We start from the raw sequence: 26433 nt of genomic DNA on the forward strand, positions 1-26433 counted from the left end.
TTCACTGAATTGACTGAAAAACCTGAAAAAAACTCAGCAGAGTTGTTTATCCAAATATGCCAATGCACTCACATAAAAAGTGGTAAATTCCAATGATTATCCATCTGTCAGTTTCACAAAATCAAATGTGTAAACATGTGGAATGGGCAGCTAAGTGGCAGAGTGGATATAGTACTGGACCTAGAGTTAGCAAGATGCATCATCATGAGTTCAGACTTGGTTTTAGACAGTAGCTGTGTGACCCCAGGCAAGTCACTTATTTGCCTCAGTTACCACATCTGTAAAATGAACTGGAGAAGGAACCAGCAAACCACTCAAGTATCTTTGTTAAGAAAACCCCAAATGGAGTCATGAAGAGTGGGATATAGTTGAAAATGACTGAACAATAAAGACATTTGGAAGCATGTGTATATTTGAATGTTTTTTTTTCTTGCTTTATTTCTGGATATCCCTAATGATATAATCTTTATCTCTGAAATGATGATGTTAAATTATGTTCAAAAAAAGGAAGACAACAATACTTATCTTCAGTAATTGCTGAATAAATATGATTAAATCATTGACTAGGTTTCAGTAATAATTTTGTTGTTTCTCTTTGGTTTAAAAAACAAACAAATGTGAATATATCACAGCATATTTATTATAAGTACATTGTAAGGATAATTTTATAGTTGTGACTTAATATCTAAATTAATTATTGGTTGCCATGGAATATCCCAAATAAAATACCCAAGTCAGCTGGAAATTATGGTGATTTTAATTAATAGAGAGAGAAGAGATTAAGGAGAAGAGAGAGGGAGAGGAAAGAGTTAATTTAAACTGCTCTGGCTCAGGTTGAGCCAGGCAGGAGTTAAAGGCCTTGGACAAAGGGGCCTCCACTGAGCTCAACGGAAAAGGAAGCCAGTCTTATCACTCACTATGAGACTGTCATAAGGAAGCTGTCTGAGGGAGCTCCTTCAGGCTCGAGTTCAAGGATTGAACTGGTGCCCAGGCTGCTCACAACAAGTGATCAGCCAGATCCACCTCTCTGGGGAAAAAGAGTGAAGAGAGGAAGTGAAGCACCCTATACAGATGGTTTTACGCCACTTTCCTATGCCTTATCTGTACCAATGGTAGCTTAGCTTGACTTAGGACAGCCCAGGGATCTGTCAGCTATTTCTGCACATGTCTATCAAAGGCCATTCTCCTAGATACTTAATCCTTAAGTATGGGTGCAGACATCCCTGACTTTGTTAGACTAAGTGGGGCGGAGCAATGTAAAGTTCCCAAGACATTCCTGATTCTGTTAGACCAAGTATCTACATTGTTACAATCAGGAAATAGCTAAATCAAATCTTTTAAAGTATAGTCTGAGTAGGGTGGAATAGTTTAAAAGTCCACAACATGGCAGATTCATTTTATTCACTCAATATACATATTTTTGGAGTATCTACTACCTCACTAACAATAACTGCCTTTTGCTTACTTAATGTTTGGTAGTAGAAAAGACTTCTATTCTTTGATAAACAAGGAGAATTCAAAAGGGCAGTGCATCACCCTATTTGGAGTGGTATTTTGAGTCACAGGACTTGAGTCTAAATCCATCCTTTAGAGGGCAGCTAGGTGGCTCAATGGATTGAGAGTCAGGTCCTGAAATGGGAGGTCCTGAGTTCAAATCTGACCTCAGATACTTCCTAGCTGTGAGATCCTGGGCAAGTCACTTAACTCCCATTGCCTAGCCCTTAATACTCTTCTGCCTTGGAACCAATACATAGTATTGATTCCAAGTTGGAAGGTAAGGGTTTAAAAAAATAGTAAATCCATCCTTAACTTACCATTTACTGCCTTTGTGACCTTGGGGGAAATCATTCAATAGCTCTGTAACAGAGGCTGGCACATAAGAAAAGTGCCAGTCTGAAGAGTGTGTGGAACTGATCACCTCAATGGGGGAGTGGCCCCAGGAGATGGGAATCTTGAGGAGCAGAAGATTCTGGCTGGAAGAGCAGTTGGTCTCTCAGTTGGGAGAAGCAGAAGGGAGAAGGTTCTCCTGAGGGTTACCCACTTTTTCCTGCTTGTGACTGGAAATCCTTCCCTCCAACATTTCCCAATTGAAAAAGACTATTGAAGAGAAACCTGAGAAAGGCATTTTAAATCTCTGTCAAACTTTTCCTCAGCTCCTGTTGCCCTGGGTCTGAACTGTGGCTGAGGGGCCAAACCCAGGGTCAGCCAACCTGACCTCAGGGGGCTTATGCTGCAAAGACTGAGTTCCCCCCCAAACTTGAGGAGGGAGGAAAAAGGGTTTTAGATAGAGACAGGGACCCCCTTTTCCCCAGTTTTCTTTCCCATTCTTTCCCTACCAGTAATTGAGTTAATTTGACATTAAAATAGTTATCTTTTCCCCAAGCTGTGAATCACGTGTGAGTGAACAGATCAAGGGGAGACCCTTTGGTATTGAGTAGTGGAGGGGGGACAAGAGAAAAATCTGAGAAAGCAGCCATAGTTAAGAAGGGAAGGCAGAAGGGGGAAAATCTTCAAAACCCCTTCTCCTCTCTCTGAGCCAACCCTAAACATTAGCTGTCCTCTCCTAGATCCTGTTCCCTTTAACATCCCCAAACATTTTCTCCATTACATCTGATGTCTCCCCTGAACCCCACTTTGAGAAGGGAAGTCTCCACTCTCTTCTCCTCTCTCTCATTTCAATACATGACTCAGATTCTTCACATGTAAAACTGAGGAGGATGGGAAATCTCTAAAATCCTAAAATTTAGTCCTACATCTGAGATCCAATGACTACATAATCTCTACTAAACTTTATAGCTTATTATGGAGATGGGATTTATATTCTAAAATGTCTACAGATCCTCTTCTTTTTCACTTCCAACATCCTAGAACTTGAAACTGGAAGATCTGCTGCACATCTGACTTCTTGGGAATTGGAATTGGTAATTAGGATAACTTGGCCTAACTGCCTTTAGAGAAGATGGAGTACAGTAGAAACAATATCCTAATCTTCTTTCCTATGCAAGTTAGGTTAGTTTTCCTTAAAATGTATTGAAATCAGCCTGAAGAATTGATTGACTCCAGGGAATAATGGCCAGACTGTTGATCTGACTTCCTGGTTAACTAAATACAAAATCTATCAATACAAATTTATTAAACACCCATTGTGTTGCATTGTGGTAAATACTCAATCACTTAACAATTAAGAAAAGGAACTTTCCTTAGCATTAGCAGAAGAATACTTTTTTAAAGCTAGGTATTTTAGACACTTTAAGTTGATTCAGCAGAGTGAAGGTCTCTTGACCAAATTTCCTATCATTTTCCACCAATCTGGAATCTGGAGCTGCTGGTGGCTAGTTTCTTCTCAGTAAATCAACAAGTAATGCTTGTTAGTCTAAGTCTAAGCCTTTACTCCTCAGAGACAAAAAAAATCTTAAAATGATTTCAGAACCTTTTAAGGAAAAACTAGCCTAACTTGCATGGGGGGAAAGAGTTAGATATACTATCTACCACATGGAAGATGGAGAAGTTATCAAAGAGTAGGAGTCTTTTCTACTCTCCAAACTTTTAAGGACTAGTGGAAGGCATTTATTTATTATTAGAGTTAGTGAGAAACTAACTCTAATCCCCATTCCCATCTGACCATAATGTCAGATAAAAGGAGACGCAAGTAGCAGTAACTTAATATAAGCCTGCTTGGGTTGGAAATAGAGATTCATTTGCTATGATGAAAGAAGGGTTTCCTATAACAATCTCTCCAGAAGCTTAATATTTGAAATTACTGTGATTAGCTACAACATAAGGTATAAAAATGTGGAGAAGGACTTGTAATACATGAAGGGAAATATGGACCTGTATCAAAAGGTCAAAGAATGGAAGAAGGTTACACAGAGGAGAAAAGAAAGGTTGCTTAAAAAGGTGAGTGAAAAAAAAAAGTTTGAAATTATTTCAGAAGGGAAGGGAACTAAATACCCTTGAGCTAATTGCTCTCCAAATATTCACAGGTACTTCCACAGTTAGCAGCATTGGGGAAGACAATATAAAAACAATCTATTTACAGGATAAATTGGAGCTAGTCAATCAACTTCAGTGGGCTAGAGGAACAAGATAAAAGAAGTCTTAGTTACTCATTGTTGGGGAGTGTTGATCTGTATTTGTTGAATTGATAACAGTAAAGAGATCTTTTGTTTTCCTGGGGCCTGTGTCCAAGAAGAAAAAGAATAATCCTGAAGTCTCAAATTTGATGACTATGGCATACTTCTGGTAATTCATAGATGTATGGAAGACAGTTCCAGGAATCAGAAAGCATTGCTATTGGGTAATTCTCCAAGACTATTCTACAAGTCACAGAGAAAGGTGCTGAATTTCACTAGTAGAGGGGGTTTCCTCATTCAGGGAGTTCTCTATCTTATATCTTATTCTCCTTACTGGGGGAGAAATAACTAGAATTTATAAGGCACAAGAGCCATCCATGTCACAGTCATTATTTTTTAAATTTTAATATTTTAGGTCAAAGATCTTCCCTCCCTCTATCTCCTCCCTATCCATTGAGAAGATGCATCTATTGTATATATGCAGTCATAAAATCATATTTCCACATTAGCCATATTGTAAAAGAAAATATGCTTCAATGTGTGCCCAGAGTTCATCATTTCTCTCTCTGGAAATGGATGGTATTTATCATAATAAGACCTTTGGAATTTTCTTACATCATTATATTGAGCAGAGTAGCTAAGTTTTTCCCAGTTAATTGTCATTACAATATTGCTGTAATTGTGTACAATATTTCCTAATTCCAGGTTTCTTCTGAAACCATCCACTTCATCATTTCTTACACCAAAATATCATTCTATCACAGTCATATACTACAACTTGTCCAGCTATTCCCCAGTTCCCAATTTTTTGCCACCACAAAAAGAACTGTTATAAATATTATCATACACATGAGTCTTTTCCTTTTTCCTTTGATCTCTTTAGAGTACAAATATAGTACTGATATTACTGGGTCAGAAGTTAGGCACAGTTTTATTATCCTTTGGGTGTGATTCCAAATTGCTCTCTAGAATATCAGTTCACAGCTCTACCAACAGTGTATTAATGTCCCCATTTTTCCACATGCCCTTTTGCAATTATCATATTATTTTTTCTGTCATGTTAGTCAATCTATTGGGTGTGAGATGGTACCTTTGAGTTGCTTCTGTTTGCATTTCTCTAATGCCTATCAGTGATTTAGAAATTTTATGACTTTTTTATAGCTTTGGTTTCTTCTTAAAACTGCCTAATATTCCAAATCATTCTCAGAACTGTGAGCAAATTCTTCTGTCTCTAAACACAGATCCCAGAATGCTATTCAGTTCTCAAAGGTTTATTTTATTTATAGAAATAAGAGCCAATGCCAGAACATGAAGATGGGATTTGTAATATTTATATATGAAGAATAGTTTTTTTTCCTTAGATAAAGGGTGAATAGGATTAACTTATGACAAGGGAGTGGAAAAAGCTTTAAATGCCTAACAGAAGACAATTACTTAGAAAATTAAGGGGGAAAAGTGACCAATGAATGGTGATATTATTCCAGAAAATTATCTATAGTTGGGATGGATATCAAAATATTTTAAGAGTCTAAAAATCAAAGTGGAATCCCAGAAGGGGTGTAGATTTTGTTTTCCTACTTATTTCTGGATAATCTCAATTGATAATTGAAGATCAATTTCATTTTGTGGCTTAAAACTTCATCTTCAAGACATTATTTTCAGTAAGACCAAGAGAGTGAAGTAAGAAACACTTGAAGGTTGCCAAACACCCTCCAAGTGAACAGAGAAGAAGAAAAACACATCAAAATGAATACTGGAGCAGAAGAACCAACAAAAAGAGGCGAAGCAGTGCTCCAGCCTGGACGGCATGGAGAGATGGCAAGGGGGACTCCTCTCCCTGGGTATGAAGAGACAGCACTGAATAAGCCTTGGTGGAATTCTGATGCAATATAGTTCAGGTTGCAGGGGAAAGAACACAGCCAACTTGGTCTAGCCCAAGCAGGGTAAAAATGGAAACCAATGCAATAGGGAATAGACAATCGGAGAAGGAACTTGGCCCAACAAGATCTAGCATTGGAAGGATTGGGAAGAACCCAATTAGAATCAAATTCTACAAAGCTTCACACATCAGGTCAATCAGGCTGCTAGCAGTGCAGAGTGCTCAGTGAGTGCTCTGAGACCCAGATAGCTGAGCTGATCCCAGGCTTGGGATAAGTGTGAGACACTTTACCCTTTACCCCAGAACAGAGCTAAGCTTCAGCACAGAGACAAAATCAGGGGAAAATAACCACAAAGTGAACTAAACATAGAGAAAAAGCCTGATATGAGAAAAATATTTCAGCAAGAAAGAGACCATTAAAATACAAGCTCAGAAGAGAATAACAATACAAAACTGAAAATGTGTGAAATCTCCAAAGAAAATGTGTAAGGATGTCAAGCCTAAAATGATCCCCTGGAGATGCTCCAAAAAGGGTAGAAAAACTATTCATAAAAAACTTAGAAGAACAATTAGAAAAGAAAATGATAGAAGAAATCAACAGTTTAGAACAAAAACTTACTGAAGAAAACAGTCCCTAAAAAAGAAATACTCTGCCTCAAATAGGGAATTTCTTTTTTAAAACCTTTCAGAACTGCCTTTCTTATTCTAGCTAAATATAGCTACTGAATTATTTCATGCCAAAACCCATCAAGAATTCTTATAGATGAAACCAAAGAAAAATGCAAAATGCTCAGGAGTCAATATGTAGATGGAACTGCCTTTGGGAGCCAGCCTAATGCGATTTCTAATGCTTCCAGCAATGAAGATTGCCCACTGGTAAAGTTAGACTGGGGCCATATTCCTTGGAGGCTAGCCAGAAAAGTCACTGCTCTGTTATAGACAGTGGTAGACCGTTTGCTAAACTTAAGTGCTCCCATAAAAGAGAAGGATAACAGTACTCTGTGTTCAGGCATTTCAGGACCCCAAATTCAAGAAAGATAAGATGGCCCAGGAGAAAAGCGCCCCAGCAAAAGTGAATGGAAATCGTCTGGAATAATAAGTAAGTATAATCCAATGAGAGATCTTAATGACTGACTAGCTAGATGATGTAATTTTCTGAAAGGGAAACAAAAGTGCCTGAGGAATTGTACAGTAGTGGGATATGTCCCAAGGCTCACAGAGGTTGGCTAAAACCATGGATATAAATGAACACCTTCTGAGTCCATATATAATGTGATTTTCTCATATCTATATATATTCAAAAGCAAGTCAAGACATTAACCTGTGATGTCACTGATCCTCTGTGAAAATAAAATAAAAACCCCAACTCTGTCTCTCCATTTTAACCTTATCCTCAAGAGAGGAGACAGAGCAGTGAAAAAGCATCAAATATCCAGGGACAATGGAGCGATGAACTTAAGGACTTGTTTTTTTTATTTCCTGAAATTCTCCAGATTTTCTCTTTTTTTCTTTTTTCCACCTTTAACCACAGGTTAGTGAATCGGCAGATATGGGGTGCCCTACTGCCGTTATTTTCTTACTTATGGGTAGGTGGCATTATCAGGGAAGAAGATAAACATGCTCTAAAGAGGTGTTCCAGCCTGATTACTGTAATATGTTCACCTCTACATTTCAGGTAACAGGTGATATATTTTTAACAAGTTTATTTAATTAGTCCATTTAGAACATTTTCCCCTGGTTGCAAGACCTTGTTCCTTCCTTCTCCTCCCTCCACCCCCTCCGGTAGCCGATGTGCAATTCCACTGGGACTTACGTGTGTCCTTGATCAGAACCTATTTCCATATTACTGATATTTGCACTGGGGTGTTGCTTAGAGTCTCCATCCCCGATCGTATCCCCCACCCCAATGTGATCAAACAGTTGTTTTTCTTCTGCGTTTAACAGGTGGTATTTAAAGCATTTTCCCCAGAAAAGTTATTCTTTCTGATTCAGAATGGGAATCCTATGACTTGCTTAAACACTCAGAATGCTGTCCCATACACCTCGTGTTCCCACAGCCACCAGTGACATCCAGGTTCCTTTGGTTGCAGAGTATTTGTCTATAGCAAGGCAGGCACTTGTGGCATGGAGAAGGCACCCAACCATGCGACTTTACTGTCTGACATGTCTAGGAATGGTTGGTCTATATCCTTTAGGCAAAAAAAAATGACAAATTATTATAAAACAATAAAAATCCATCATTTGACTTATATCTAATAATGGATCGTCACAGATACTCTCTTTAGTCTTTACGCTGTCTCTAAGATATCTAGTGGGAAGAGTGGAAGTTATACAGCAGAGGGTTACTCATCATTTTTAGCACTTTCAGACATAATGCTCTATTGCAATGTGTTAAACCAGGATTTAAAGAAAAATAAGGCACATGCAATCAAATTGTTCTGAGTGAATGTATTGACATTTTAAAAATACATTTTATTTTCCCAATTACATGTAATAATAATTTTCAACATGTCTTTCCCAAAATTAAAGGATCCAAATGATCTGCCCCCTCCCTTCTCTTCCCTCTCCCAGAGATGGGAAGTGTAAAAATGGACCTATAGGCAGATATCATGAATGGTTTTAGTTCACTGGATAAAGGTGGGATCCCAGTGAAATATTGGGTGGGTTATGGGGGCAGGAACTCAGTGTGAGAGAGAAAGCCTATGGGAGAGAAGAAATGGCAGCTCCTTCTCTCTCACCAAGTGCCAACAGGCTGACAGTTATCACTGGGTGCCTCTTGGGGAAATGGCTGAGGAGATGAAATGGGTCTCCCCCTAGTCAGCCCCCTTGCAGATGGCTTCAAAGCCTTTCTCTCAGAAAGGGCGCCGAAGACCAAGAGGATCCTCAGAATTTCCTCAGAACACTTTTTTTGTGCCACAAGCCCTTGCTTCTTCAACTGTCCCTCAACTGCTTTTCAGTCGTTTCCTTGAGAATTCCAAATCGCCGTGCCTCCATCCAAACATAAGCAATTGGATTTGGGTTATAGATCTTACATGTATTAAATAAAACACAAATGGACTAAAGTGACAAGTGGCATACTTTTATTTGAATTCTTTCTTCAATAGTTCTTTCTCCGGAGATGCATAGCGTTGTTCTTCGTCATAAGTCTTCCAGAATTATCCTAAATTACATATCACTGAGAATAACTCAATTTTTCACAGTTGGTCACCAAACAAAATCGCTGTACTGTGTACAAATGTCTCCTGGTTCTATTTATTTTACTCTACATCAGTTCATGTAGGTAGGTCTTTCCAACTTTTTCTGAAATCACCTTGCTCATCACTTCTAGTAGCACAATAGTATTCCATCACCATCATATACCATAATGTGTTCAGCTATTCTCCAAATGACATGCATACTTTCAATTTCCAATTGTTTGCCACCATAAAAAGAGATGCTATAAATATTTTTGTACAAGTAGGTTCTTCTTCCTCCCTTGTTTTAATCTCTTTGACATACAGTGCTAAAAGAGGATAGTTTTATAGTCCTTTTAGCATAGTTCCAAATTGTCCTCCAGAATGGTTGGACCAGTTCACAACTCTACCAACAAAGCATTAGTGTCCCAATTTTGCCACATCCCCTTCCCTCCCACATTTATCAATTCCCTCTCCTGTTATATTAGCCAATGTGATAAGTTTGAGGTGGTATCTCAAAGATGTTTCAATTTGCATTTCTTTAATCAAGAGTGATTTAGAACATTTTTCATATGATTATAGATAGCTTTGATTTCTTCATCTGAAAACTGCTTATTCATATCCTTTGGCCATTTGTCAATTGGAGAATGATTATATTCTTATAAATTTGACAGTTCTCTCTACCTATGAGAAATGAAGCCTTTATCAGAGAAAATATAAATATTTTCCTCTATTTATTTTTCCCATCTAATCTTGGGTACTTGGGTTTTGTTTGTACAAAATCTTTTAAATTTAACATATTCAAAATTATTCATTTTACATCTTATAATATTCTCTATCTCTTCTTGATCATAAGTTCTTCCCTGCTCTATTGATTCATCATGTAAACTATTCCATATTCTCCTAATTTCCTTATGACCTTACCCTTTATTTCTAAATCATATACCCATTTGAACTTATCTTGGTATAGGTATATATACCTAGATCCTGCCATATTGTTTTCCAGTTTTCTTAGCAGTTATTGTCATATAGTGAGTTCTTATCCCAAAAGCTGGGATCTCTGGGTTTATCAAACACTGTTACTATGGTCATTTACCCCTTGTATATTGTATATCTAATCTATTTCATTCATACATCACTCTATTTCTTAGCCAGTGCCAAATTGTTCTGTTGATTACTGCTTTATAGAACAGTTTGAGGTCTAAGTTACCTTCCTTCACATTTTTCCCATTAATTCTTGACCTTTTGTTCTTCCAGATGAATTTTGTGATTTTCTTTATAGTTCTACAAAATAATTTTTAGTAGTTTTATTTGTATGGCACTAAGTAAACTAATTTAGGTAGAATTAACACTTTTATTATATAAGTTCAGCCTACCCACAAGCAATTAATATTTTTCCCACTTAGATCTTTCCTATGTTAGACCTGACTATTTGCATGAAAAGTCCTTTGGAATTGTGTACATAGAATTAATTCCCATTTTTGTCTTGGCAAGTAGACTCCCGGTTATTTTATATTGCCTAGAGTTATTTTAAATGGAATTTCTCTTTCTATCTCTTGCATCTGGACTTTGTAAGCAATATATATATATATATATATATATATACATATATATGTATATATATATAGAAATGCTAATGATTTATGTAGGATTATTTTATAACCAACTTTCTTAAAGTTATTATTTCAATTAGTTTTTAGTTGGTTTTATAGGATCCTCTAAGTATGCTATCATATCTTTAAATTGTGATAGTTTATTCCTTTTTGTCTACTTAATTCCTTCAAATTCTTTTTTTCTTTTCTTACTGCTAAAGCTAGAATTTCTCAAATAATATTTAATAATAATGGTGATATTGGGCATCCTTGATTCACCTCTGATTTTATTGAAAAGACTTCTAGCTTATCCCCATTACAGTTAATTCTTTCTGATGGTTTTAGATAGATAATACATTTCATTTTAAGGAAAGTCCTAATTTATTCCTGTACTTTCTCATGTTTTTAATGGGAATGGGTGTTATATTTTGTCAAAAACTTATTCTTCCTTTAGTGAGATAATCATATTATTTCTGTTAGTTTAGTCAATTATACTGATAGTTTTCCTATTTTAAACCAGCTCTATATTCCTGGTATAAATCCCATCTGATAATAGAGAATGATTCTTGTGCTATATTGCTGTAGTCTTCTTGCCAATATTTTACTAAAAATTTTTGCATTATTCATCAAAGAAATTGGCCAAAGTGTTCAATCTCCTTCCGCCCCCAAGATGGAATTATTTAAATAGATGGGATTATTTAATTATTCTATTTCCCTTTTTGCTTGTCTGGGCAATTTGTATCTTTGCAAATATACATCCATTTCACTTAGATTGTAAGATTTATTGGCATATAATTGGGAAAAATAGATCTTTTTTTGTGAATTCACCCTTTTCATTTCTGATACTGGTAATTTGATGTTCTTCATTCTTTTTTAAAACTAAAATTAGCCAATGGTCTATCTATTGTATTTAATTTTATTCATAAAAACCAACTTTTACTCTTATTTATTAGTTTAATTGTTCTCTAATTTTATTAATTTCTTCTTTAATTTTTAGGATTTCCAATTTGGTTTTTAATTGAGTATTTTTTTATTTGTTCTTTTTCTAGTATTTTTTTTTACTTCATGCCCAATTAATTCATCTGTTTTTCCTCTATTTTTCTTATACAAGCACTACTTTTGTGTATTTCATAAATTTTGATAAGTTGTCCCTTCATTGTAATTTTTAACAAAATTATTGATTGTCTCTATAATTTATTCTTTCACCCACCTATTTTTAGAATCAGATTAGTTTCCAATTTATTTTAATAGAAATAATTTGACCTTATTTCATCCCTTAAAATTTCTTTCTTGTTTACCCTTTCATACATCTCTTGAATCTTATATTTGAAAATCATATTTTCTGTTTAGGTCTAGTCTTTTCATCAGGAATGAATATAAATCTTCTATTTTATTAAATGGCCATTTTCTCTTGAAAGAATATACTCAGTTTTACTGGGTAGGTGGTTTTTGTATGTATTCTGGAATATCATATTCCAAATCTTCTTTTCCTTTAATGTAGAAGCTGCTAAGTCTTGTGTAATCCTGCCTTCATGATATTTTAAGTCTTCTTGGCTAATTTAAATTCTTTCTACCAGGCCTGAGAGCTCTGGAATTTGGCTATAAAATTCCTGAGAGTTGTTATTTGGGAATCTATTATTAGATGATAGATGGATTCTTCTAATTTCTATTTTACCCTCTTGTTCAAGAATAACAGGGCAATTTGGGGGGATAATTTCTTGTAAAACAATGTCATAGATTTCAGGTAGCCTGGTACCTCTTAAGTTGTCTTCTGGATCTAGTTTTCATTTTAGTTTCTTTTCCAAAGAGATATTTCATATTTTATTCTATTTTTTCTTCTTTTGATTTTGTTTTGTTGTTTCTTAAAGACTTGTGAAGCCATTAGCCTTCATTTACCCAAATCTAGTTTTGAGTAATTATTTTCTTAAGTTAATCTTTGAACCTTCTTTTCCATGTGCCCAATTTTGCCTTTTAAGTTGTTCCTTTCTTCTTGCATTGCTTTCATTTCTTTTCCTCATTTTCTCTTGCCTCTTATTTGATTTTTGAATTACTTTTTGAACTCTTCAAGAATAGAAAAAACAATTCCCATTTTTCTTTGAAGTTTTGCATATAGCTGCTTTGAATTTCAATGATCCCTTCAGATTTTGTGCCTTCCTCTTCTTTGTCTCCATAATACTTTTCTATGGTTAGGTTTTTTCTTGTTTTTTGGGGGTGGTGGTGGTGGTGAGGGTTGGTCATTTCCCTAGCATTTTTCTTGATTTTTATTTCTATCTTCTAGGTGATCTCAGTTCTCATGGTAAAGGAGACATTCTCTTAAATTTCACTTTTTCCTTGCTGCTACTCTCAGCTCTAGTTCTTGGTTTTTTCAAGTTTTAGTTCTTTTGAGGTGGTCTGATGGTCTATGATCTGGGAAGTCAGAAAACTGCCTTCCATTGGTGATTCAGTCTCCCTCAGTGCCTTCTAATGATTTGAAAGACCTAGCTTATTGGTTTGCAAGGTCTCACCTTGAGCTTGGCCTGGGCCTCCTGGCCTCACTGTAGGTTTATAGCATACAGGCACACTATGGACTGAATTGTATTGGGGTTTGGGGCCTCCCTGAAGCCTTGGTCTGTGGCTCTGGAATTCTCCTTGGGCTTGCGTGAGGGCTTAGAGCTTCAAGGAGTGGGCTTGAGGATGCTCTGCTATTGGCTTAGGCAGGATCTTAGGGTCTTGATGTTGGCTTAGGCCCAGGTTTAAAATCTTGAGCAGAAGGTGTGGATTAGGGGTGGGGCTTCAGGTTGACTTTTACCAGTACTCCTTGGTATGACCATGCTATGGGCTGCACTCCCCATTTGTCCCAGTGAAACAGACCCTCTCCATCCATCTTACAAGTTGTTTTCAACAGAACAGTTGTCTCACTCCATTACTTTCTTTGTTCTGTCATTCCAGTATTTGGTTTGAAATATTATTTAAGGTTGATTGGAGAGGATTCTTATAGGGGTTTGAATTTTTTCCATACCTCTATTCTATTATTATTATCTATTATTGATAATACCCTGATTATAATCAATAGGTTTTTGAACTAATAGTATATAGCATATTTTATTAATTAAACTAACTTATAATTCATTTTAAAATCTTTAAATTTTGTAATTAATTCATAATACTAGTTCAGAAATACATGTAATGCAACTTATAATTAAATAAACATTCCATTTTAAATAAACCAATAGAGGTATATGGCTTTTAAAAATGTCCACTCTTATAGGTCTACAGTTTGGGATAATTTCCTGCTAAATCCTAACATATTTTATTAAAGAATGGTTAGTGACCATATTAGATGGCTCAGTGATAAAGCATTGGGCATGGTAACAGAAAGACATCTGTTCATATATGAGGTCGGACAGTTAAATAGCTCTCTGATCCTGGACAAATCACTTAATCTCTATTTGACTTAGTCCACTGGAGGAGGAAATGGTGTTCTCTTCACTAGAAATCTTCAAAATAAGAATGGATGATCATTTATTGACTATGTTGAAGAGAAGAGTCTCATTTTTGTCTTTGAAATTTCTCCTAATTTTGAGATTCTGTGAGGTTTTTTAGAAAGGACACTTAAAAGGATTTTCATAAAAGAGTAAGTAATGAAAAAAAAAAGACTATGATGAATAAAAAAGAAACCTGAAAAATCCATGAAAATCAACAAAGATTATAGTGGAAAATGGAATTGTACATCATGCAGAGCAACTAAAAGTATAGACTCAAAAAAATCACAAAATTATACAAATAATTTGAAGACCCAAATCAAAGAACTGGATTATAGATGCAAAAATGTCAGGATTTATAATATCTTAGAGAACTTGGAAAAATAGAAGACTAAAGATTATATTTCAGGAAATCATCATGTAAAATTTTCCAGTTGGCAAAAACAACCTGAAAAATACAACAGAATGCACAGGGCATTATCAAGGAAAAAGCCAAGATTTAATATGCTTAGACACAACATGAATTACCAGGGCCAAAAAAATTTATTACCAAGTGGCTAGCTTACTGGCAATGAGTTCTTCCACACTTAGCTAGGTTTGTCCTCAGAAAGCAAACTCCATCTGTTGCCAGGATAATATTTGAAGTGTTTCCAGAATAGCAAATCCTGCCAGAGCTTTTATTCTGTTGGCATTACTTTTTAGAACCTAAGGTCACCACCTCTTCTTCCCTGCCACAAAGAGTAATTGGCATAAGATTTTTATTCTTGCTGTAAATAGAACTATATTCAAAATTATACAAATTTGACATAGTTTTACAATGTGCTAATGAATTGCCACCTGCTGCTTATAGGGGTTTTCTACTAGCACAAAACATTTTTAAATACAAGAAACTAACAAAAGAAAAAGGGTAAATGAAAAGAAAAAATACTTTCTCCTCTCCTAAAGGAAAAATCTAGTTCCAGATAGACTCCCAGAATATGAGGGGTTTGTCCAAAAGTTATGCAGGACCTTGGTATCAATTGGAAATGCTCCCCTCACCCATATTGTGGGAAACTAGTACTGATCTGTATGAAAATTCCTCCCCTGAGGCATCAATGTAGGATTTTAGTGAAGGGAAGGAAAGGTTTGATTACAAATCAAAAGTCCTAGATTCTTGACCCAGCTCTACCACTTACTAGCTGTGTGCCTTTGATTTGCTACGTAATTAATAAAATTAAACAGCTTAACCTAGATATTTTCTGAGTTCTTTTTCACCTTAAAATTCTATGATTTTTAACTCAGTTTCTTCACTTGCAAAATGGACATTTCTGTCTACTTTGCAAAATTTCTTCAAGTGAACAAGCAAACTCCAGGCTTCAGGGATACAAAGACAGAAGAGAATACATTTTCAAACATAAGAGGATGATATTCTAATGTGGACAACAACACATAAGTATTTAGACAAATGCAAACCACAGAAAAGTCAATATAAGATTACCTTGAAAGAGAAGGCACTTGCAGCTGGTAGGACCAGGAAAGGCCTTCTGAAAAAAGAGGTTAACTGGGTCATGCCAGGAAATCCAAGATGTAAAGATAAGGAAGTTTATAATTCTAAGAGGAGGGGAACAGCAAGTACAAAGATGGAAGATGGAATGTTGTGTGTAGATAACCACAAATAGGAGAGTATGGATTTATTTAAGTATGGATGGAAAAGAATAATGAAGAAGAAACTAAATTACTAAAAATTTAGTTCTTTTTAAAAAAAACTAATTAACATTCAATTTTTAAAATTTGTATTTTTTATAATTTAACTCATCAAAATGTATTGATAAGACATTTATGTTTGTAAAATATAATTATAAATTTTTATACTTTTATACATTTTTATATTTTCCAAGTTCTCTCCTTCCTTTCTGCCCCATCTCCACACATTGAAAAGGCAAGCAATGTGATATTAATTATAGATGTGAAATTATACGAAACATATTTACATATATGGCATGTTATAAAACAACAACAATAAAAAGCAAGAAACAAAGAAAATGAAAAAAGTATGTTTCAATCTGCACTTGAGTTCATCATTTCTCTCTGGAAATTGATGTTATTTTTCTTCATGAATACTTTGGGATTGTCTTGGATCCTTGTCTTCATCAGAATAGCTAAATCTTTCAGGGCTAATCATGCTTCCAATATTGCTGTTATTGTGTATGATGTTCTCCTGGTTCTTTTCACTTCATTTTACATCCATTCATGTAAATTTTCCTTGATTTTTTTGCTTATCTTGCTTATCATTTCTTTTTTGTTTGTTTTTCTTGTCTACGTGTTATTTATGTTTTCTTTTTTAAAAATTGTTAGTAGAATTTATCCATAAGTGTACCAGCCCTTCACCATCCTTCCTGCATCATAGAAGGCATTGTCCTAGACACAGATATGATCATAAAAATTGTCATTCATGTTTCCAACTTCCAGTTCACTCTCTGGAGACAAAATTCACTATCTTTCAAGCCTTCTCCAACACATAGGTAGGTGCTCAATCTTGTATGATGTGACTGTGGCTCTACAATTTTTGAATGGTTTCTTTCTGGCTGCTTGAATTTTTCTATTCTTTGACTTGGGAACTCTAGAATTTGACTACACTATTTCTGAGGGTTTTTATTTTGGGATGTCTTTCAGGTGGTAAGTGGTGGATTGTTTGGGTTTCTATATTAACCTCTGGTTTTAGGATTTTTAAGTACTTTTCCTTGATAATTTCTTAAAATGTGATATCTAGGCTCTTTCTTTCATGGTGGCTATCAGGTTAGTACAGTAATTCTCAAATTATGTCTTGATCTATTTTTAGGTGAGTTGTTTTTACTTTTGACTTTTTTCATTACTTTTATTTTGTTTTATTGTTTCTTGATGTCTCTTGGAGCCATTGACTTTCACTTGTCCAATTCTAATTTTTGAGGAATTATTTTTATCAGTGAAGTTTTATATCTATTTTTTCACATGGCTAATTTTAAAGTGTTTTCTCCAGTATTTATTTTGTGCTTCTTTTGCTGTTAATAGTTTTTATAGATACTTTTCTTTTATCTCTCTCATTTCTTGTCCCAATTTCCTCTACCATGTTTATTTGTTCTTGAAAATCATTTTTTTTAGTTCTTGCAAGAATTTTTATTGGGCTTGGGTTTAATTCTTATTTTTTCCCTCTGAGGCTTTGCTTGTAACTATTTTGCCACTGTTATCCTTTTCTGAATTTATGCCCAGATCTTCCTTGTCATCCTGGTAGCTTTTTATGATTAGGTTCTTTTTTTTGGTATTTGCTCATTCTTCTAATGTATTTGTTGACTGTGAACTATATATTAAAGCTGAGCTCTACTTCCAGGATTTGGAAGGGGGAGCACTATCCCAAGTTTCAGGCTTTTTCACATTGCTATTTTCAGAAATAGTTCTTGGAGTTTGGAAGTTTGGTCCACTGACAAGATGGTGTGATCCAGAGAAAGGTATAGTCACTACTCTCACACTAATATCTTTTCCTAACTTAGTAAAGGCCCTGATCTTTTGGGACCCAAAGAGATACTGTTCCTCAGGGCTCATGCTCCTTTGGATTACAAACATTATTGTACCACAGGGGCCTGATCCCTTGAGATAAAAACAATATTGTTACCCAGGTCTTTGGCTCCCTCATGACTGCAAAACCTCCTCTTTGCTCTGTAATTGTGACCTGAAAGTTAGGATAAACAATGGACTTGCAAGATAACACCCTATTCTATTTTCAGTGCTAGCACAGGGGTCCCCTATAATCTCCTTCTGATCAGCTGCTAGATCCTTTTATAATCTCTGGCTTGAGAACTCCTAAAACTGCTGTTGCCGCTGTCACTGCCTTCAGGATACACATCAGACATTTCTGCCACCTGGACCTTGGAACAACCCTACCCTATTGTCTAGATATCTTCTTCCACCCTCCTAAGTTGTCTTAGGATAAGAAAACATCTCCCCAACTTTTCATCATCTCTGTTATTTCAGATCAATTTGAAGTGTTATTTTAAAGTTATTTAAAGGGGAATGCTAGGAGAGCTCAGCTGCTTTCTCCATGTTGTTATCTTGTCTTTGTTTTCCAAATTATGTTTCAATTTAAAATCTGAAGGTGGGGAAAAAGTGAAGATCATGGAGGTACTGCCTGGATCTCATTGGTTCATCATATTGTGCTGAGGATCCAGGGAATCGCAAAACAGCACAAAAGGGAAATCTTGAAGTATGAACCACCCATTTCATAATTTTACCTATGTCTCCTTTGTGGAGTGTATAAGTGGAAATTTTCTACCTTTGGACTATATTCACCAGAATTCCTTTTGTATCTCCCAGCGTCCCTTTCCCTTCGTCCTCACATTTACATTTGTGATTGTTTATAACTTTCTGTGGCTCCTCCCTCTTTCTCTTCTTTATGAAGGTTGTGGTCTAGTTAGGCAGGTTTTACTGTAGTTTTTCTTTAATAAATCTTATAAATATAATACTTGAGTTATTGTATATTATTTTTAATCTTTACAGGAATAATCTTTTTTCTGATATACTTCTCCTAAAACTAGGGGAAAGTGATTTGTTTTTCCTCTGATTTTTCATAACATTTCATCTGTATCCACTTACACATTTCTGTATACTGCTCATATCTGAATCATTATCCTTTGTACAACTGTCCTTCTCCTCCTATTAGAGATTATACTCTTAGTGAATAATGTTTATTCTTGTAGCAGTAGTAGTAAAGTGGTAGAGATGATACTTAAAGCGAATAATTGCAGAGTTCTTTAAAGTGCATGAAATCCATAAAGTACATTATCTTCTTTGATCCACACTATCTAGTTAAATGCTTTACATTGTGAGAGAGAAAGAAAGAAAGAAAGAAAGAAAGAAAGAAAGAAAGAAAGAAAGAAAGAAAGAAAGAAAGAAAGAAAGAAAGAAAGAAAGAAAGAAAGAAAGAAAGAAAGAAAGAAAGAAAGAAAGAAAGAAAGAAAGAAAGAAAGAAAGAAAGAAGAAGGAAGGAAGGAAGGAAGGAAGGAAGGAAGGAAGGTAGGAAGGAAGAAAGAAAGAAAGAAAGAAAGAAAGAAAGAAAGAAAGAAAGAAAGAAAGAAAGAAAGAAAGAAAGGAAGGAAGGAAGGAAGGAAGGAAGGAAGGAAGGAAGGAAGGAAGGAAGAAAGAAAGAAGGAAGGAAGGAAGGAAGGAAGGAAGGAAGGAAGGAAGGAAGGAAGAAAGAAAGAAAGAAAGAAAGAAAGAAAGAAAGAAAGAAAGAAAGAAAGAAAGAAAGAAAGAAAGAAAGAAAGAAAGAAAGAAAGAAAGAAAGAATTTCCCATTTCCATCTGTTTGAGTTCCTGTGAGATCCTGTCCCATGTGTTTCCTGATTGTGAGAGAAAGCTACCAGTACTCAGGAAAGCCTGTCTGTGGGGAAAGCCCAGAGAAAGAGCCGGAGTTCAAGCTATCATCTATTTGGCAAACTTTAAATGTGTCTACCATTCATTTGGAGGACCAGTTAGGTCAGGTAAGTTAGATAGTGCAGGTGTATCGAGAAAGAGAATAGTGAAAGGCAGCTGGAAGAACTTTGAAGACAGTTTCTGGCAAAGCCCCCAGAGCTGGGAGGGTGAGCTGGGCACTCCTGGGTTCCTGGTCCTCCCTTTCTTGTCTACGTGAAGATTAATAAACCTCATCTTTCACCCATTTGTCAAGCAGTCAGATAGCGTTTGGGCCTCCACTGGCCCTCAGGCCTGCCCTCCCAGTGGTGTACCCAAACTAAACAGAGCGCTTGTATAAAGCTTACCATCCAAATTCCACAATTTCAAAATTTGGGAGGAACGTTTTGGGGGGTGATTTCATCGATAAAAGGAATTCCTGCTGAGAAACCTTCTTCACCTCTAAGAGTCGTAATTCATTGATCACTTTGTCGGGCTGAGCTTGGTTCAGTTTGAATTTAGTCGGGAGGTCCCACAGGAAGGAATCCGAGCAGTGAGGCCATGAAGGGTGAAGTACCTGCTGAAAGAGGCTGATGCGGATCTGGTGGAAGGACAGGCACGCTGTCCACTCCATCACCGCGAAGATGTGATCTGACCCCGTCACTGTCGGCGAATAAGTGACCGAAGGAAGGGAAAAGGAGCCAGGCGGCCCCTCTCCTCCAGCCCGTAAAGCTGCCTTCCGTGGGAAGAGCTCAGCCCTTTGAGGCACGCTTTCTCCAGGCGCCTGATGCTCTCCGATCGCGATGGAGCTCATTTGAAGGATCAACCCGTATTTGAGGTTAAGAGCTCAGCGGAGAGCGTCAGCTGCTGATGGGGAGCGTCAAGCTTTTAAAAGTTTTGGCATAAGAAATACTTTCCTGCTGGAGCCCATAAACGGGTACTTTGGGAAGCATTTGCTGAGTAGGTTCCCTTTCATGGAAAGGTTGCGGGAAGCGGGACACGCATCAAGCCCAGATGAGGAGCCTGCTCTGCAGCATCTCAATGTGGCGGGCTCGCATCCTGAAATGTAACAGACTGCCAACGACATCCTGCTCATCTCAAGGAAGAACATAGTGCTATTCTTACGGATTTCTTTTGAGCTTGAGTAAGCCTATATTTTATAGCTGTGAAGAGCTATCCACCCTGAGTGGCCATCAGGGTATTATGTAAAGATGGCAAGTAAGGGGAAATCGGAGGAAACAGTCCGGTAAATATTTACAGAGATCTCAACGATAAAGATTTTCTTGACATTCGTCTCTATACTACTTTTGCCTACTCCTAATTCTGCCTCCTGGGGCCATGCGGATCAAATGAAATCCCTTTTATTATTATTATTATTTAAATTTATTTTTATTATCTACTTAGTAACTACCACCATCACCAAAAAAATTAACTAAACAAAAGAATAAAAATGATGTGCTAAATGACAAACTCCATTCTTTAAATAACTTGCTTAAAATATGTAAGTTATATATTTTTGCTAATATAAACCTCCTCTGCTTTTGAGTTCCTTTTGGATTTGTTTTACTTGGATGCATTTTTCTCTTGATTTTGTGGTTGTTTTTAAAAATATAATCATGGTATGCATTATTGTTATTCTTTTTTCATCTCTTCATATGTTTTCTTTATACTTCCAATATTTGTCATTTCTTATAATACAATCCATTACATTCAAATATCACAATCTATTCAGTCATTTCTCCCTTTCATTGCATTTTTTGTTATTTCCAATTATTTTGTTATAACAAAGCTTCCATGAATATTTTCATACATACATAGCTTTTACTCCCTCAATCATGCCCTTAGGGCCTAACCCTACTAATGAGATCCCTGGGTCAATAAACATGAACAACTTTATAGCTCTTAATGGATATTTCCATCGTTTTCTTTTTTTTTTTAACAAATTCAGTGTCTCAGCTATGTAATATTAGGACTGTTTCTCCATGTTCCTGTTGACATTTAGTTTAATTAGTTTAGTCCATCTGATTCTCACTTAACATGTATTATCAGGACTATCTTTTGCCAGATTTGTCCATAGGTAGCGGGTCAAGGAAGTTCATTCCCTCCCCCCCTGAGTAGCTTGACCCGTCCATCAACATCCCTCACTTAACACAGTTATGCCAAGTTTTGCATCTGTGTATGTGCTGTACGTCCATAAAGGTGAAAGCTTTAGGCTTTTGGCTTTGGAACTAACATGCAAACAGAGCAGGCAGGTAAGGGCGAACGAGGAAGGGCCTGGCAGGCTGGGCAACTCATGGTCAGGTCACTTAGAGGAATGAGAAGATTTAAAACTATGATAATAAACTAATAAACTTTATAAAATGTATACCTGGGTAGAAATACTAATTCAGTTCTTACAGTAGGAGAGACAATCTGTTGCCAGGACCATACTCTTTCCAAAACAAGTCTTTTTGGCTTAGCCATATCCAGTTGAACTTTTGTTCTGGTATCAAACCCCTCAGAAATGCAGGATTACCTCTACAGTAGGATAAGTGTTAAAGGAAAACTTTTTCAGAATATTTATTGTCTCTAAGTCACTGTTGTCCCCACAGAAACCATGTCTGGATTCTGTATATGTTCAGGCATAGATCTATGCTACTAGCCTCATCTCATGCAGGTTTGTGGCAGCTCTCCAAATCTCCATCTTTTCTATTTCTCTAAGGTTCTATTCAGCTTCCTAACTTCTTTCTTATTTATTGGGGGGGGTTGGTAGATTGAACTAGTTCTAAGAGGGGAAAATTGAAGTCCCCTGCTATTATTATTCTGTGATGTATTTCCATATGTATCTCTTTTAGTTTGGGTGTTGTACCCTTGGTGCATACAGGTCTAACACCTAAGCTTCATTATCCATAATACCCCCTCCAATATAATATAGTTATCCTATTCATCCTTTCAACTATATCCATTTCAGATCTAACTCTGGCAGAGATCATGACTGCTTCAGCCTCTCACCTTCACTCTCTGTTTGACTCTCATTTTCGTGTGTTTCTGGTAGACAACACACTGTCAGGTCCTGGTTTTTATTTTTTATTTTTCTTATTTTTTTTAAAAAAACCCTTACCTTCTGTTATAGAATCAATACTGTGTTTTGGTTCCAAGGCAGAAGAGCAGTAAAGGCTAGGCAATGGGGGTCAAGTGACTTGCCCAGGGTCACACAGCTAGGAAGTGTCTGAGGACAAGGTCCTGGTTTTTAATACTTTCTTCTACTCATTTTCTTCTGAGGTGTGAATTCATCCCATTACAGTCAATGTCATAGTTACTATTGTGCATTCCTATCTACTCTGTTCCTCCTCAGTGTTTGTCCCCCTTCTTCCTTTATTTCTGTTGTATCCCTATTCAGATGTGCAATTTCCTTTGGTCTCTACCTCTCCTATTCAAATCCCTTCCCCCAAATACTGCCCCATTCTCTCCTCTTGCCCTTCTAGTTCCAAATTGGCTCAGCTTTCCAAAAGACATTCATTCCCTCAGTCCCACAGGGAGACCCCCAGTTTCTTATTCTTTCCCCCATCCATCCTTTAAATTTTCCCAAAATCTCTTCCTTATATCCCAGCTGTAAATCCTACTTTTTCATTCTCTTATCCGTTCACCTTATCCTTGTACCTCTTAATATGTACTCACATATAGGTATCCCTCACTTCCATCTCTTTCCTTATCCCCTTGTCCTTTTTTCTCTTAACCCACCTTTCCTTCTCTTATACCCTCAGTCAGTTCCCTAAAAGGATTTTCAGTATCCTCCTCATCCTATCCCTCTTTCCTCCCATTTCTCTGTATGTTAAGAAAAATTAACCTTTCTAATTGCGTATCTTGTTCTCTCTTTATCCCAAGTCTGCTGAAAATTAATTTTTAGCACTTCCAGCCCTTCACCCCCTTGTTCCTTTCTACAGGGCAGTTCCTCCATTCATTCCTCCTCCACATAAGATAGTCAGTTCACCCTATCTCCTGGTTTATTCCACTACTCTTCCACCATATTCCATTCCCTTAACCTCTTCCATCTATACGTGCCCCTTCAAAATATCAAGACAATGATGCCATACTTAGGGGCCATAGATGACATTTTCCCATATCAGATTCAAACAATGTGTCTTTTTGTATTGTTTAGGAGGGGTGTATGGGGTGCTCAGGGAGGAGTAATATCTTTGGTATGGAGGGCTTGTCGTGCCCTCCTAGGGCAGCTCTCCAGCCTCTGACCCTCACCTGACACCCAGCTCTCACGTGTGGCTCCCAGTAGCTGCTAGCAGCGGCCACACCCCAGGCAACGGCTTTGACAAGCTGGCTAAACCTTGTGAGGGTAGCCATGGGGTCTTCGTTGACCCCTGGTGAACCAGGGCTTTGCTCACCCAACATGTGAAGACTGCTTTGGCGGAACAGATGGAAGAAACTAACAAGAAGGTTCAACGGCTGAGAGGGCGATGCAGCAAAGCACTGTGGAGTGCTCAGGGTGTGTTGGAGCACAAAAGACAACACGGCCATCCAATGCATCTGAGGAAGTCTCCAGATGTAATGACTTTTCGTGCCACTGGACCCAGGCTTACAATGCCGAGAGAGTGGGACTGTCTTTGTGCATCGACTCTTCCACTTAAATCTTCACTCACAAGTGTCTTTGTGCACAAAAACACACAAAGACAATCGTCATCCTTGGTTACCAAGAGACTACTACTGTATTGTTTAGAATTAGTTTTCATTACCTTTGTATGTTTCTTATAGATAAAATTTTCTGTTGAGGGCTGAATTTTTCTTCAGGTATAGTTGAAACTCCTTTAGTTCATTAAATATCCATTTCCCCCTTTTATAGCAATGCTCATTTTTGCTGGATATGCTCTTCTTGGGTCTAAGTCCAGTTATTTTGCTCTGTGAAATGCTGTGTTCCATGTCCTGTATTCTTTTAATGTTGTAGCTGCTATATCTTGTGTTACTCTGACAGCAGCTCCACAGTATTTAAATTTTCTCCCTTGTTGCTTTTGTATTTTCTCCTTATCCTGGGAGCTATGAAACTTAACAATGATGTTCCTGTATATTTTCATCTTTGAATCTGTGATGTGGTGATCAGTGAATTCTTTCAATTTCTATTTTCTCCTCTGATTCTAGAATTTCTGGGGAGTTTTCCTTGATAATTTCTTGGAGTATGGTTTCTAATTTTTTTATTGTAACTTTTCATGAATCCAACTATCCTTATGTTGTCTTTTCTTGATCTATTTTCAAGGTTACTTGTTTTGTGATGAGATGTTTTATATTTATTATTATTATATTTATATTATTTTCTATTATTTCATTCTTTTGTCTTACAAAATCATTAGCTTCCTTTTGTCCAATTCTAGTTCTTAATAGAGTATTTTTCTCTGTGAGTTTCTAGATCTCTTTTTCCATTTGGGTGATTATTCCTTCATAATGTTCTTGATTTTCTTGCATTATGCTTATTTTTTCCCAATTTTTCCTCCACTTGTCTTATTTGGTTTTTGAGGTCTTTTTAAATCTCTTCTGAAAGCTCTTTTTGAGCTTGTGGCTATTGTATTTCTTTGCTGTTTTGGAAGTAGGTATTTTTACTTCATTGTCTTGAGTTTGAGCCAAAGTCTTCTCAGTTCCTAAAGTAGTCATCAATAGTTGTGTTCTTTCATACTTACTTGTTCCTTTTAACTAATTACTTAATTACTGTCTTAATTACTTTTTTCAGGAGGTCAAAGGTTCCAATTGTGTTGATAAATATTAACTCATGTTTCAGGACTTTGTGTATCTTTGTGTGTTTATTTTTCCCCTGGGTCCTATTTAGTTATTGAAATTTTTATAGTCCATAATCAGATGTACTTCTAGTCCCTGCTCAAACTCTAGTCTATGATTAACCTCAGGTGCTCCAACCAAAGCCTTAGAGTAGTTCTATGACTGCAACTGTAAACAGCCAGCCTGCCTGCCCCTATAGCAGTGATGGCAAACCTATGGCATGGGTGCCAAAGATGGCATGCAGAGCACTCTCTGTGGGCGTGCAGCTAGCCTTCCCACCCCTCAGAGTTCATTACCAGAAAGGCAGAGGGACTTGAGCAGAGCTGCTCCCCTTCTCCTCTTTACCATGCCTGATGACATTTTTTTACATCCCCCAACCCTCTGCCCAGCAGCCCAATGGGGGTGCACAGGAGGTAAAGTGCATGGCTCACAGACTACAAAGCTGGAGAGGAGCAGAGCACTCAGGCCACTCCCCTCCCCCTCTCTATACTTTCTGAGTACATCCCTCTCTTCACTTCTCCCTCTACCCAGGAGCCCAATTGCAGTGCTTTTTCCCTCTCCTGTGTGGGGTAAGGTGTAGGCAAGTGTGTGGGGTTGGGGAGTGAGGCCTAGCTCTCCATCTCTACAATGTTTGCTGTCATTGCCCTATAGTAACAACCAGAGGCTCTACTTTCCTTGGAGTGGAGCTGATGAGGCCCCAGTCCCACAGCAAACAGACTCAGCAGTGCACATCTTCCTCACTCCTTTTCCACCATCATAGCCCCAGAGAGAACAGATAGAACCATGCTTCTCAGGTCTTCAAAGTCCCCTCTTTGCAAAGAGGCTCATGTTTCTGCCTTTAGGGCCTGGTGCCTGTTGACTCTGAGGTATCCACTCCTTCAATCACTAGCCATGGGACATCTGGGGTCTCAAAGCAGTAGCAGGCAAGGCTACTCCAAGGGCTCTATATCTGAATTCAAGTTCCAGGCTTCCTTGGTTCAACACAAAGGTGAGATTGTTATTTCTGTCTTCAGGGGCTGCTTTGTGGATCCCCTCTGTTTGTTCTGTTCTTGCCCCAGGGTTTAGAGTTGTGGGACTGAGGCCAAAGAAGTTAGAAACATTTCTCCTT

The 26433-nt window shown here is 37.1% G+C and overlaps 1 protein-coding gene across 1 annotated transcript in view; it reads left to right on the forward strand.

Moving 5' to 3' along the window:
* Positions 1 to 20548: 20548 nt before the first annotated feature.
* Positions 20549 to 26433, forward strand: part of LOC100030355 (eukaryotic translation initiation factor 4E type 1B-like) — a 40031-nt gene continuing 34146 nt past the window's right edge. Inside the window, exon 1 of the mRNA XM_056808525.1 lies at positions 20549 to 20640. Within this exon, the coding sequence (XP_056664503.1) occupies positions 20549 to 20640 (92 nt within the window). The remainder of the gene's footprint in view (positions 20641 to 26433) is intronic.

The sequence above is a fragment of the Monodelphis domestica genome, chromosome 8 (genome assembly GCF_027887165.1).
Source record: "Monodelphis domestica isolate mMonDom1 chromosome 8, mMonDom1.pri, whole genome shotgun sequence".
NCBI classification, from domain to species: Eukaryota; Metazoa; Chordata; class Mammalia; order Didelphimorphia; family Didelphidae; genus Monodelphis; species Monodelphis domestica.